Consider the following 16,426-nt stretch of genomic DNA (forward strand, 5'->3'; position numbering starts at 1 on the left):
CCACGCCTAATTAAAAATGCTATCAAATTCCCTATTTTGCTCGTTTTGGATAGGTATAAATCTCATATTAATTTGAAACTGAGCAAGTTATGTTCATCAAAACAAATTTTCTAGTTTAGTTATCTACCCAATTCAGGGAAATCTCCCGTTAGATCTTAAAAGAATTGTAAAGCAATATGTCGAGAAAATTTTACATCCATTTTTAAATAAGATTTTGAGGCATCAACTGATGAAATTAAAATGCTTTCATGAAATGCGATATTTTTCCATTCGATGTAAAAAACGTTGACTTTAACAAATGCATGCAAAACAGACACCAAGAGTTAATGAGCAAGACTACTTATCAACAAAATACATGCTTCGAGAGTTACGATGCACTATTTCTTCAGAAACTTGAGAGGGAAATCTCACAAGTTATGTTGCAAATTTTTAAAGGAACATTGACGACAGAAAAGTTTAATCTCCCAAATATCCAATAGCCTGGGCTTTTCTCAATATTGAAGAATTTATTTCAAAAAGAACATTTAGTTAATCAAATTTTGGCACTGAAGCTGATACAACTAACATTGATAATGAAAGTATCTTGAAAACTGATTTTGATATAAGTCCTCTTGAGGCATTGTTAGTTGCAAAAACAATTGGTTCCATAAGTAAATGGTAAGTACTGCTGAAGACCCTCTAGATATAAGTCAATGAGAGATGGATTTGACTCAAACTTCGAAACTCCTTTTTCTCATTTATTATCCAGTGAGGAATTCTAGAAATGGTATTGGAAAATCAGAAGAAATTTCGAAGATACATTTACATTGGCCAAAAATTTGGAAAAAAGAGGAGGGTTAAATCAAAAGAAAAAAATTACTTTTTTGCATTAACTTCAGAAAAAGAACGAAAATTTAAAGAGATTGAAAGAGCTGAAAAAAAAGTTAAAGCAGAAAATATGACGAAGAGAAAAAAAATACTTAAAAAGATTAAAAAATAGCTTAAAAAATGTAACCACCAAACCCACCAAAATAAACCACCAAAGATAATAAACCATGAAAAGAGTAAACAAAAAAGTGATCTAATTATAATAATAATAAAAGCATCATCGGATTACGCAATGATAAACATTCATAATTTAGAACGGACTACTAAACTGTGAGAAAAAAAATGAAAAAAATTTTTTTTAAAAATTATGTATTCAAACATATTTTACTTTCCATTCCATGACGGAAAAAAAAGTAACATTTTCTGCATTAACTGTGGTTATATGTTGTAATTCCGAGAAAAATCTTGTTTTTAGACATTTGTGTGGCCAATGGATTCCTAACGAGCATCAAACATTTTCTAAATTAAGTGTTCATTCACTGGAAAATTTAGTGTTTATTCACTGGTAAAAACTGTTCCTTCACTTGGTTATCTTACTACTTATTGGTTATCTTACTACTTATTATTTAAACCACCAAAAGCTTAAAACAATATTATGTAAGTTATCTAATTTTTTTTACATAATTTGTATTTAATAACAAATATGTCGACACCATCATTTAGCTAAAATTACAAATTTTGAAATTTTTATGATTTTTTCTTAAAGGCAAGCTAAGCTTAAGTGTTCTTTCATTCGTTAATTTTCTCTATTTGATGTTGAGAAATTTGCGATGTTGTGAGAGATACTTAAAAAAGTTGACTACGTATTTTTATTAATATTTATAAAATATATATTCAAGAAATTGATAAACATATTATTCCAAATCTATGCATACGTATGTATATTATTGAAAATGTATCAGTTATTGAAAAACAAAATCAGAAAAAAAAAATAATCACATTAAATAAGCACAATCTGGTGTATAATCATATTCTCTCAGAAGATCATATCATATCCTATTTTATAAAACTAGACATTCCTTGAATAAAGTGTTTTTTATTCAAAATGTTTTATTCAAATTTCTTTACTAAATTTCAAATAAATTATTAAGCGACTAAAAAGGAAACATTGTATTTTATAGTTAGAAATCAATAAAAATTAAAAGATTAGCAAACGATTATTAGCGAGAAAAAATATGAATGAAATTTTACACTACGCTCGCGAAGTCAACTTCCTCGCAAGTTTATCACATTTTAATATTAATCGCCCCATTTAATCATTTCTTTATTGTCTCCAAATTATTTTTTTAAAAATAATTAATTTTAATTTTTCTCCGCTTCTAATAAATAAAAACAGTTGAAACTTTAGATTTTTCAATTGAAAAATATGTAGATTAATATGGTATAAAAAAATTCATACCTTATAATTCAAAATTTTTTCATCCTCTCTTTAATTAAATAATAAAAAATAATTAATAATCATTAAAAAAATTTTTTTTTATGAAATTATTTTTGGGTAAATGAGTTTTATGAGTGGGTGCAATTTTATTTAAATTGCTTTATTAGTTTTGAAAATATGACAAAAAACGTAAAAAGTTAAATTAACATTAAGGGGTACGAACTTTGGATCGCTCTCCTGACCAAACTATGGGGACCATTTTTCCCAGATTGCGGCTACCCCCTATATTTTGAAGGTTAAGAATCCAAATATGTGAAAAAAAATGTATGTTTATTCAGAGAAAGTCCGTTTTTGTGTCTGATTTCGTAACTTAATTAATAGTTAGAACTAATTAATTAGCATATTTGAGGTCACCCCCAGGAACCATTAAGATTGACACTTAGTTCGTGAAAATCCGATCATTAGAACGAAAGTTATTCAGGGTGATTCGTTTTTTTTTTTGCGGACTGTACATTGCTCTGCTCATAGCCTCAATTTGGCTGTATCAAATGCATGCGAAATAACTGGCATTAGAAATTGCTTAGGGACAATTAAAACATTATACGACTTTTTAAATACGCCAAAAAGACAGTATGTCCTATCTTCAGCAATAGAGGAGATGGAAACCAGCTCTAAGAGGGAGAAAATTAAACAGCTATGTGCAACCCGTTGGATGGAAAGATACGACTCAGTAACAGCTGTGGTGGATTTTTTAGAGCCTATCGCCGAAACACTACCAAAAATATCAGAATGGAAGGATAAGGAATCAGCTACCCAGGCTAATTCTTTACTGTGCACAGTATCTAATTGCCAGTTCGTAATATCTCTTCTGTGCATTTACAAAGTTTTCACCATAACATTCCATCTCTGTAGATACCTACAAAAAACAAGCATAGATTTGATAGAGACAGTGAGTCTTGCAGAATATGTCATTAAAGATCCAAAATTAATGCGTGAAAATGCCACTGAAACATTCTCTGAAATATTCAGCTCTTCTTCTCTTATGCTAACAAGCATTGGATCTTCCACTTCCATGCAAATCCCTAGAATAACAGGAAGACAGAAAAATCGCGATAATTTTCCCTCATCGACACCGGAAACATATTTCAGAGTTAGTGTTTTTATTCCATTTATAGAAAATTTTATAACACAATTAAACTTAAGATTTGTATCGCATCGTGATATTTTGAAATGATTTCAGTGTCGTCTACCTGCCGATCCTTTCATTTGCCAACATTCAAACATAAAGGCTTTTGAAGCATTAGTGGAATTTAAAGCTGGAGATTTGGATACCTGTAAAGAAAGCCTTAAGTCTGAACTAAAACTCTGGTATAAAAGATTAAAAAGGATTAGTGAAGACGGAGGTAGTGTTCCAAAAACTGCGGCGGATGCTCTTGGAATGTGCAATAAAGATATAACACCAAACATTTTCAAACTCCTAGAAATATTGGTCATTCTACCCGTTTCAACGAGTGCAAACGAAAGATCCTTTTCGACTTTGCGCCGTTTGAAGACTTATTTACGCAACTCAACGGGAAATAATAGAATGAATGGATTGGCGCTCTTAAGCATTCATAGAAAATTTACCCCAGCTGTCGAAGACATTTTAAACGAACTTGCAAAAAAAACCCGTCGTTTGGATATTACAGTATAAATCAATAAATTTTTAGCGTGTTTGTATACTGGCTTAATTCCCTATTTGTTGGTAAGTCATTTTTTAGTTAAATTCATTGGTTTTCTATGGAATATTCACATTTATATGGTTATTATTTAGGTAGCTGTTACAGTATGAGTAGTTTTTTCTGGCTTGATTTATTCCTACTTTTTAATAAAAATAAAATATTTTACCTCTTATTATAAAAAAAATTATATTCTTGAACTTAAAAAATAAAAACAAAATTTAACTAAACAATTTTGTCTAAATAAAAAGTCAAAATTGTCTAGCTGTCTAAATTAGGGAAGTAATAGTGCTTTATTACATACTCGAATTTCTTTTAGTAATTTCTGAAAATTATGAACCCCCCCCCCCTTGAAAAAATTCTGCGTACGCCACTGATTGCAACCATAGGTTGACGCTGACTTAACCAAGATATAGCCCCACCTGCATGCAAAACTAAAACTCCACTCGTCGATCTTCCTGTCTTCATGCAGCCTCCAAAGTCAGCATTACTAAAACATTCTAGAATTCCTGGTTTATAGCCCGATTTATAGATAATACATTTTTGCTTGGAACTCGCAATGCATCGAAATACACGTTTTACTTTGATAAAATCTTCTTTGGCAGGATTTTTTAACTTACGTGACAAAACGCTTATAGGGTATGCCAAGTCAGGTCTAGTGACCATCATAAGATACATTAATGCACCGACAGCTTCACGATAAGGAAATACTGTTTCTCTCTCTTCTTCACTAGTGCATGATTCTTCCTCTTTTAAAATAGGTGTATGAACTGGCCTACAATTACTCATACCAAACCGCTGTAGTATCTTTGTGGCGTAAGCTTCTTGTCCAAATTTAATGCTTCCATCATCAAGTCTATAAATTTCTACTCCTAAAAATATGATGCTGGCTTGCTTGTAATTTTGAACTGAGCTTTCAACTGATTTATGAAGTCTCTTGACTCTTCTTCGTGAGTAGCAGCAACTAGTCTATCATCTACATAGAGAGCTACGAGTAGCTTTTTATCTTCTTTCTCGCGAATGAATAAACACTGATCCGCTTCATTAACTATAAAGCCAAGGTTTAAAAGAAATCTACCAAAACATTTATGCCAGCAACGAGGAGCTTGCTTAAGGCCATACAAACTTTTCTTGAGTTTGCATACATCGTTGGTGCCATTAGTGTAACCTTCAGGTTGATACATGTAAATGGTTTTCTCTAAATCACCATATAAAAAGGCAGTTGATACATCAAATTCCGTAAGATGCATGTTCTCACGAACTGCAATACTTATTATTGAACGTACAGTTCCTAACTTAGTAACTGGACTAAAAGTTTGATTGTAATCAATGCCCTTTCTTTGATTAAATCCTTTAATCACAAGTCTTGCTTTATACTTATCTATAGTACCGTCAGGATATTTCTTGATACGAAACACCCACTTACAAGGCAAAGCCTTAGCTTTCTCTGGTAAAGGTGTTAATATCCATGTTTGGTTTTCTTTTAGTGATTTCATTTCAGCATCCATTGCTTTTATCCAACATTTGTGTTCTTCGCAATTGATAGCTTCTTCGTATGACTCTGGCTCATTTGAATCTGATATGAAGCTTTCAGCTGCCATCACATAATCTTCAAAACTTTTTGGCTGTTTTAGTTCACTGCGATTTCTCAGTTTCATGTTAAATAAATTTTCTCCATCTTCGCTTTCATTTTCTGAACTCATTTTCTCTTTTAAGTAATTTTGATCAAACTTTCCCTCATTTTCAGCTTCTGTAGGTAACTGACTCATTGTATCAATCAAAGGTATTACTGCAGAATCTTCACAATTAGTTAGAAGTTTCTCATCAAATATTACATCTCGAGAACAGATAACATTATTGTTTTCCTTTATCCAGATACGATATCTTTCATCACCATCATATCCCAATAGATAACCTTTTATGGCTTTCTTATCCATTTTTCTATGCTTCTGTTTTGGTATATGGACATAGCATGATGATCCTACTATTCGCATATGTTTTATTCTGGGTCTTTGCCCCATCCATAATTCATAAGGACTTATATTTGGTAATGAACCTTTTCCTGTTCTGTTTAATATGTACACAGACGTATTTATTAGTTCTGCCCATAATGATGAAGGAAAATTTATTTCTGAATTGGAATTCTTCAAGGTTCTTGCCATTTCTACTAAAGTCCTGTTCTCTCGATCACTGACGCCATTCTGCTGAGGCGTATAAGGAGCTGTTAGTCTTTGAATAATTCCACCTTTATGCAAGATTCTTCTCACATTTTCATTATCGAATTCTCCTCCATTATCACTCAAGATCTCCTTGATATTGTGCCCTAGATTTTTGGCATGTGCTAACATATTTTCAAGAGCTTGGGTAACTTCTGATTTCTTATAAAGATAAAATACATAGCGAAATTTAGAAAAATGATCTTTAAAAACTACAAAATAACGATACTTTTTAAGTGATTGATCAAAAGGTCCACAGACATCTGTTGAGATAAGCTCTCCTGGGCTCTTGGTTTTCTGTCTATTACCAAATTTTAATCGATGAGCTTTACCGTAGATACATGCTTCACAGAGTTGATTGTTGAATTCAACTTTAAGATCCATTTGCCTTTCAAGAACATTCTTTACATGGCGTTTGTCTTGGTGTCCCCAGCGCTCATGATATAATTGCGGAATGGAATCACTTGTGGTAACTAAGTTCACTTCCACTGGATTGTTTGGAATAAGAGCTTGCATATGTGCTTTATATAAACCACCTCTTACATTTCTTGTACCATAGAGTACAGTTTTGTTACCAATTTTCAACCAACATTCTTCCGTTGTTGATACGAATTTACTGTTTTCGTTTCTATCCTGTGCTGCTAGTACTGAAAATAAATTTTTCTTAATATCTGGGACTAACCAAACTTCTTTAAGTTCTTTAAATTGTCTCTCACCATTAACTTTTGTCATAATCTTTAAAGTGCCTCTGCCTATAGTTGGTAGTACCTTACCACTTGCAGCAGTAATCCCATGCGGGGATTCAAAAACTTCAAAACTGGCGAAAAATTTACTATTATTGGTGACATGTTTTGAAGCACCATTATCTATATAAACCAATCGTAGTTGCTTTCTTCAAATGAAAAAACTTCTCCGTGAAGAGCTAATAATGAATTATTTGCTATAACATTATCTCTATCTTGAAATTTCTCATTTTGCTTTGGCTTAGCTGGCCTACCATCGGCAATCCACTTTCGACAATTTTTCACCCAGTGACCATTTGGATGACAGTAGTTGCACTTTTCAATTTGTCTTCTACTTTTAAAAATCGGTTTGGCTCTAGTTACTTTTGCTTCTAATGCTTCTTGATTTAATGATTCACTAAAACTTGAATCTTTCTTTATCTCTCTTTCATGAGTACACAACTGTGTTGTTAGTTCATCTAGAGTTCTTTTTTCATCATTCAAAAGTAGCCAACTTGATTTAAAGGTACGATAATTGAGATGAAGAGTGTCCAAAATTTTGCAAATTAACAACATTTCTGGTAGCCGGTTTTCACTTTTACTCTCAAGACCACTATTTAAATCATTCCATAAATTTTTGAGCTTTGATAAATGAGCTGACATATCATCATCCGACCAACTAAATTTAAAGAATTGAAAACAAATGCTATAGAGCTGGTTGTCAGAAGAATCTTCAAAAATTTTCTGAAGTTCCAGCCAAACTTCTCTTGCGCTATTAAATCTCATTACCTTCTGTAATGTGTCTTCTGTCATGGAGTTGGTTAACACCATCATCACACAGTTATTTGCCTCATTAAAATCTCTGAGATCATCCTTATATTTATTTTTGATAGTTTCAGAAGCTGTTGGCTCAGGCAGTTCTGGCTTGTACAGTCCGCAAAAGAAAAAAAGATATCACCCTGAATAACTTTCGTTCTAATGATCGGATTCTCACGAACTAAGTGCCAATCTTAATGGTTCCGGGGGGTGACCTCAAATATGTTTAATTAATTAGTGCTAACTATTAATTAAGTTACGAAGTCAGACACAAAAACGTACTTTCTCTGAATAAACATATAATTTGTTTTGCATATTTGGAATCCTTATTTTCAAAATATAGGGGGTAGCCGCAATCTGGGAAATTTGGTCCCCATAGTTTGTTCAGGAGAACGATTCAAAGTTTTGACCCTTTAATGTTAATTTCGTTTTTTGCGTTTTCAGTCATATTTTAAAAACTAATGAAGCAATTCAAAAAAAAAATTGCACCCACTCATAAAACTCATTTACCCAAAGATAATTTCATGAAAAAAATAATTTTTAATAATTATTTATTATTTTTTATCATTTAATTAAAGTGAGGATGAAAAAATTTTGAATTATAAGGTAGGGATTTTTCTATACCATTTTAATCTACATATTTTTCAATTGAAAAATCTAAAGTTTCTATTGTTTTTATTTATTAGAAGATGAGAAAAATTAAAATTAATTATTTAAAAAAAAATATTTTGGCGACAATGAAGAAATGATTTAATGGGGCGATAAATATTAAAATGTGATAAACTTACGAGGAACTTGACTTAGCGCGAGTGGCGTAAAATTTCATTCATATTTTTTTCGCTAATAATCGTTTGCTAATCTTTTTATTTTTATTTCTATAAAATACGATATTTCTTTTTAAGTCGTCTAAAATTCTATTTGAAATTTAGTAAAGAAATTTGAATAAAACATTTTAATCAACGAATGTCGAGTTTTATAAAAGCATGCTTGTGATAGAATATGATTATACACCAGATTTTGCTTATTTAATGTGATTATTTTTTGTTTTTTAGTTTTTTTTCTCAATAACTGATACAATGAATAGATTTGGAATAAAATATTTATCAATTTCTTGAATATATGTTTTATAAATAATAATAAAAATACGTAGTCACCATTTTTAAACATCTCTCTCATCATTGCAAATTTCTCAACATCTTATATATCGTCTTCATCTTAAAAGTAATTTTTTAATCACCTACCCTGAAGTGTTTCGCAGAACTATTTTACCAACTATTTAATTAAATTTTAACATTTTTAAAAATCTTATTCTTTACCCTACTACGTTTATTATTTCATCATTAATATACTAATAAATTTTTCACGTCATAGATTGATTCGAGGAACATTTCAGAGACTTTCAAGTCATATCTTGGCTCCCAAATTCACCTGACCTTAATCCAATAGAGCATTTGTGGTCCTACTTGGAAAACCTAAATCATACTGCCACGCTAGCCCCTCGCAATGTGAGGGAATTGCAGGACCAGTTGGTGAGCACTTGATACCAGATACCTCAGACTCTATCAGCACCTTGTGGAATCAATACCACGGCGGGTGCTAGCAGTTTTGAGGGCTAAAGGTCGTCCTACGTGTTATTAGCAGGGTGGCTATAATGTAATGTCTCTTCGGTGTATATTTCACACATTTCCTATGCATTCTATAGAATGCCAAATGAGAAACAGGCAAAGTATAAAATGCATTCGTCAAAATGTCATTCAAAAATGACAATTAGGTTATTTTCTTATTTTTTATATGAAAATTTTGTTTCCCTTAATAAGTGGCACTTAACTAGACTTAGTATATATTTCGGACATTTACCAAACGTCTAGTCATACTAGTTCTAGTTAATTGCCACTGCCCGGTATACATTTGCCTGGTATACCAGACACTGATGCTTTTTCAAGGTCAAGTGTCACTGCCTGGTATACATTTGCCCGGTATACCAGACACTGATACTTTTTTAAGGTCAAGTGCCACTGCCCGGTATACCCTACACTGAAGTTTTTTTAAGGTCAAGTGCCACTGCCCGGTATATCCTACACCGATGATTTTTTAAGGTTCAGTGCCATTGCCCGATATATATTAGCCTGATACTCCAAACACTGATGTTTCTTCTAATCTATCGTCAGTAAGTATTAAAATATCGAATAAATGTAATTATATCCACGAATAAATTAATATCAAATCGGATGTAATAAATATTTCGGACATTCACCAAAGCGACTATGTGATTGTCAACATTCACCTGTGAAAGTCAACAACCACCGATTTCGGTCATTCACAGTAGCATGCACATCATTAATATAACATAATGACCTCATCAGTATGTTTTTTTCATATTTGCCTAAATAATATTTGTCATTCTATAGAATGCCTAGGGAAAATATGCAATACCTCTCACATTTCATACTTTGCTGAAAACATCCGGCATTGTATAGAATGCCTAAGCATTCTATTCAATACCGGCGTTTCATACTTTGTCCGGTAACATATATAAGAAAACAAAAATAATCTTAGTAGCAGTATTTGGTGGTAAATGTAGCTGTAATCGTATTTCAAGAATATGCTCTGCGACATTTTATGGTGAATTTGCGAATGTAAGTTTCAGAATGTATCGAAAGATAAGGATGGTATTTGCTAATCATCTTTATCCAAAGAAAGCCTTGTAACCTAAATATCTAGCAGAATGAAGCGATTTTTTAAACAATGAATCTTACACTATGCAACATATTATTTCAATATCTTATTCTTAAACATAACATATTTCTATGTTTTTAAAATACCACTAAACATTCAGTAATTCCTTGAGTTATAGAAAAAAGAAATATCGTAACTTATAGAAAACCTTGTGAATGTGCATTAGAATTATACAATATACATTGTATTTTTCAAGCACTTTTTTTTCTTCAAACTTTCTTGCCAGAACACTCGATTAAAGCTGTAAAAATGATTATCCCTAAAATTTTGTATATAGCCATAATAAGTTATGTTAATTTGATTTTAGTATGAAATCCTCGAATAAGTATAACAAAAACAATATAATCTAAATAATATCAGATGAAAAGTTCACGTATTTAAATTCTAAAAACTTAGAAAATCATAAATAATTTATAAATCGATTCAAATTTTCTTTTCAAAGGAGATTAAAATAAAAAAAATTTTGCTTTTTGGACGGAAATTAGCTTAAAAATTGCCTTTATCCTCAGGGCCGGATTAAGACCTCTTGAGGCCCTAAGCACTGAAAATATTTTGGTGCCCCCTCTAACAATTAAAAATATATCTACTATTAAGTCAAGTGTTAATTCAAAATATTAAATCAAAATTTTTTTAAAAGAAAATATTTAGTCAAATTAAAACAAAAAAATTTAAATAATATAATCAATTCAAAACTTTTCAATTAATAAAAAAATAAATAACTTCTGTTTGTGTGTATGTACAATGTGCAAAAAAGCAAACACTCTGAGTAATTTATGATGGAAAGTTTTAATCTTTATATACTAAGACTCAAAATACTTTAAATTAGAAAATCAGACACGTACTTTTTCTAAAAAAAGCATACCTTTTTTTTCAATGGATTCGAATTTCTTGAGTCTCGAAATAAATAGCTCTATTTCGAGAATTTTTTAAACAAACTAAAAAATTTAGCACCCAATAATAAAATTTATTTACCTAAAAATAGTTCTGTGTCAAAAATACTTTTTAAAAAGTATTAATTATTTTATATTTTATTTATTAAGAGAATAGTCGAAAGAGCTTTAAATTTAAAATTTAACAAATGTTATTTTAAATGACAAAATACAAAATTTAATGTGTACTAAATCTGTCAAATACAATTGAATTATTTAATTTCAAAAAAGTTTTATATCTAATATTTAATTTCTCAAGAACTATTCGACAGATTTCGTTCAAATTTTGTATTTTACCATTTAAATTAATATTCTTTAAAATTATATAAAAATTTGTATATTTTTAAATTTAAAATTGTTCCGACTATTAATAATAAATAATTTTTAAAAAAAACTATTTTTGACAGGGAATTATTTTTAGGTAAATGAAATTCATCATTAGGTGCAAAAACTTTTCAATTCGGAGCAAATATTAGGTGCAAAAAATTATATAATTTTTAATACCTAATTTTAATTTTATTTTTACATTTAAGTTCAATTAATTTTTTGTTATTAAAATGTAATAATGGTTTAGAAAAATTAAACTCTTCACTTATATTGATTCAGACATAATCAATGTTGATGGATGAATAATAATTATTCATAAAATTTTTGAAGGGTTTAGCTACAATCTGAAGCAATATAAGCTTTACACTATTACAACATGCTTTCAAAAGCAATAATTTAGAATAATGTTTTAGTACAATAAACTTTTTGTGTGCATTCACGTAGGATTTTACCATTTTTTTTCCTTTCATGAAATTTATTTTTCTTCTTATATTTCTGTAAAAATGTCATAAAAATTTTTAGAGTCATAAAGAGTAGTTTTATCTGTTGCTTATAATTTTTATTTACCAGAAATGACTTTGTTAAAATAAGGATAAATTATCGATACTATAATTTCAATAGCCTATTGAAATATTAACTATTTTAAATATTAAAATTGTGAAACTTAATTACGAATTGCAAATAAACTTAAAAGTTTTTAAGAAAAGATTGCTAGTTATTTTACATATGATGCATTAAATGTTAAATGATACACTATATGTTAAAATAACCAACTTTGAAATACCTTCTACTAGATCTTAGTACACATTTTAACACAAAAGGAAGAAAAAGAACTTTTGAATTTAAAATTTCGGTACAGGCAAAGATGATAAAAGAAAAATTTTGAAAATAAATATTTTCTAAGTGGAAGTACATCAAAGTTAACCATTATAACAAGGCTATTTATCAAACACCTGACTTTTGCTTTTCTTAAAAACAAATTAGTGATTTCGTTTGAACAAAATTAAACTTATATTTCATTAATCTGCCTTTAAAAACCTGTTCAAATTTTAATAATTAAAATTATTTGCCCAATGAAATGGAAGATTCCTCAAGTATTGTTTATAAAAACATTTTCATTTTCAATAAACATTGGGGAAAAGGAGGATGAACCAATTTAAATAGAATAAATGGTTACCTACGTCAAATCTAAAATTTCTGCACGAGTCTTGTTCCTCTTTATATGACCGTTTCCCGAAACTTTTCTTTTAAAATAGTCACACAAATCAAATAGTAAAATATTCGATAGAGTTAAATTAAAAGTAAACAATGCGAAAAAAGTAAAATAATCTAAACACGAACCAAGTTGAAACAAAATACTGTAAGCTAAGGTGTAAAGTGTTTACCAAAATGTTAAATTTGTGTGTATATACGGGAAATCAGTTACTGATTGTAGCTTAAATAATGTTATTGGTTTAAAATTATGTCAATCAAGAAACTTTTCTTTTTCTTGACCTCCCACTTTCTTCAATCTTAAGTCACAATTTATTTGTATCTCTACCCCCCCCCCTCGAAAGGACAGCAATTTGAATTTTCTGAGATATGGACCCTTTTCTCTAAAAAAAAAGGGAGGGGGAATGAGTCACCTATATGATGCTTAAAGATATCTGAGATGAAAGGATGTTCTCTGTCTGTGGTAAATCAATTGGTTGCACTTGTCTTGACCTTAAAGTGGTACTTCTCAGAAAATTTAGCTTTGTATTCTAACACATATGTTGGTGACAATCACAGTGGTCCTTTTGAGGAGCCTCTGAATTCATGTAATCGAATGCTGGCAATATACATCTTTTGTTGTTATACAGCGGGATTGTTAGTTACATGCAGAAAGCAAGATCAGGTTAAATTGGACCACGTTTCCCAGCAGTCTGGTGCTTATAATAAAATAACAGGAACAACAATATTTTCCCCACTCGTTTATACAGAATGACCAATTTTTATTTTAAGAAAAAGTTAAATGGACAATGGAAATACATGAATTAATTATTTATTTATTTCAATTTGATATACATACGAGCTACAAGTAAAAATTAAGCACAACTATTAAATTTATTTTTAGTGACAGAAATAATATTATTATTTTCAAAATATTCACATGTTCAAATTATCTTAGTAAAAGTTTATGAAATTATATATATATATATATATATATATATATATATATATATATATATATATATATATATATTCTCAATAATAATTTTGATTGGCTCAAACTTTAATCATTATCATTAAGGATTTCCTTTATTAGTTATTAAACATATTTTTAAATTCAATTAATAAAAATATCTTTCCTAAATTTTCTATTTATTTTTAATTTGAAATTTTCGGTACTTTTCTTAGTTCCTAATTATAACTATACAAATTTCGTTATAAGATGTACAAAATATAATTTACTTGCACTAAATCCAATTCAATGATTGAAAATTTGATTTTATTGCTACTTGTTTCTTACATTTGCTTTTAAAATTAAATCAGTTTAGATGGGTGCTCTTTTTAACGAATTTTTCACAGTCAACGAACATCCGGTTCACATTGTGAATTTACGCATCTTTTGTGCTCAACTTTTATATTATTTTTATTTATACAAGACTCTAAGGACTAAGGAACCTGTAATTCTTTCCTTATTAAAAGACTAGCTGCTTGCATTCATATTACATAGTATATATTTTAAATCTTAAATTCTAATTTCAATATTCGATATATATAGATAAAAGAAAATCATAAGTGATACGAAGTGTGTGGTCATATTTTCTCAAATTTAACCTCTCCTCCACAAAGAAATTTCGAAAAATGATACTTACTCAGCTCCTTTTTCTTAATTTAGTGAATAAAAAAAAATATTTGACGTAAAATTTTGAAATAAATTTTTGCAACACAACCTTTACGTAATTAGATAATTTCTTTTTCCAGTTGCAATGAAAATATAATTAAAAATATAGTATAAGCAAATATTTTTAAAAAATGTGCAGCACATAAAAGCAAACACATGCATAACACAGTTTTTTTTCACATCAAAAATCAAATTTTTTGCATCATCAAATCATTGCATCAACATTTTGTAAATCAAATTTTTTTACATAAAAAATCAAATTGTGGAAGTATTAACGAAAAATATTCTGTAAACATGAATCGTAGCAGTATATTATAGAATCATTGTAATGGATAAATAAGTAGAGAATATCGCATAGAAATTCACTACCTAATTTTCTATATAAGACCAAAAATCTTTGATACATAACATCTTTCTTTTTTTTTCTTTTATTATGTAAAATTTTGTACTTAGAAATGCTTGTTATCTACTATTAAAATGGAAGCTTAAAATAATAAATTTATAAGTGTTTCGAAGAAAAAAATTTTGTACTGCGAACATTTAGTTAGACTTTGTGGTGCCCCCCTATCCTCTGGTGCCCTAAGCACGTGCTTAGTGTGCTTAATGGTTAATCCGGCCTTGTTTATCCTAGAAACTTTGAGATATTTTCTATTAACTTTCTATTAACTTTGAGATATTTCTATTAAACCTCTCCGAGCAATCACAGAGCATTATTTAAATTTTTTTAGAGTCAGAAATTGGTTGCTTAGCAACCTAGTGAAATTAAGTCTTCTTCTTTAGAATTAGTCAATGGGTTACCTTAAAATAATAATTTGCCCTGGCGACTTTTTTTGGCGGTTTTCTGGACTATCGCCAAATATATAAACCTTTATTGTGACCCAATTTAAGACCCAATTTTTTCAAAATTTTGTCTACCCCCCCCCCTAATTCAAGTGTCTGGATTCCAAATTTGTAATAAAAAATACATGCTGAGTTATGCTTATGTGCCTGATTTCGCAACTTAATTAATAGTTAGCCCTAATTAATTAGCATATTTGAGGTCACCCCCCGGAACCATTAAGATTGACACTTAGTTCGTGAAAATCCGATCATTAGAATGAAAGTTATTCAGGGTGATATCTTTTTTTTTGCGGACTGTACATCTTTCCTTCAACTTCCAGAGCATCTGCATGATAATTCAAAACGAACTTAATTCTGTATTTCCAAATTGCCCAATCACTTTTACCACTTAATAGTTTCACTTGGATTTTTCCTTGATCCATTACTTAAAACTAACTGCAATTGCTGACTTTCGGAATATGAATTAACTTAGCACTAACACTTCCGCTTAACTATCGCCAAACTCAATTATTTCATTATTTCAACTTCGCATAAACAGCTTGCTGGAGTCCATAACCTGTAGAAATTATTGAGTTATGCAAGTATTGACTGAACATGACATCTTTAAGTTAAATTAACTTTTTATTCAGTATACTACAAAAAAGAAACAAAATGGAACGATGATCGTAATATACATAAAAATAATAAAGAGCACGGGCTTCATAGGTGAAAGTTAAATTAGTAGTGCTGATGTGTTCCCAGATTTCCTAAATATGTAAATACCAATGTTTTTTCTTTCTTATTAACACGTCTACATCAATAAATATCACGTAGAACAAACTGAAAACTTAACTTTATTTACATCAAAAAGAATATAAAAACAAGAAGATGTTGCCAGCACAGGAAACTCAAAACTATCTAACTAAACTCGAACTCAACCTCAACATAGGGCTTCTCTCATAGCTTTCCATCTCCCTCTAGCTGCGGCCAGATATTTTGCCTCTCTCCATGCCTTTCTATTGCTTTCAT

General features: G+C 29.8%; 1 protein-coding gene across 1 annotated transcript; it reads right to left on the reverse strand.

Annotated features, from left to right (window-relative positions):
* Positions 1-7,045: 7,045 nt before the first annotated feature.
* On the reverse strand, positions 7,046-7,732 carry LOC147806466 (uncharacterized). Its single transcript, XM_087149633.1, has one exon. It carries the CDS (start codon positions 7,730-7,732, stop codon positions 7,046-7,048), a length of 687 nt encoding a protein of 228 aa, XP_087005759.1.
* Between the last annotated feature and the right edge of the window lie 8,694 nt (positions 7,733-16,426).

Source organism: Parasteatoda tepidariorum, chromosome 8, assembly GCF_982258835.1.
Source record: "Parasteatoda tepidariorum strain Cologne lab strain chromosome 8, Ptep-v5.0, whole genome shotgun sequence".
Lineage (NCBI taxonomy): Eukaryota > Metazoa > Arthropoda > Arachnida > Araneae > Theridiidae > Parasteatoda > Parasteatoda tepidariorum.

Excerpts from the sequence above, each read along its gene's own strand:
- LOC147806466 (XM_087149633.1), bottom strand. The coding sequence starts at position 7,732 with ATGGTGTTAACCAACTCCATGACAGAAGACACATTACAGAAGGTAATG.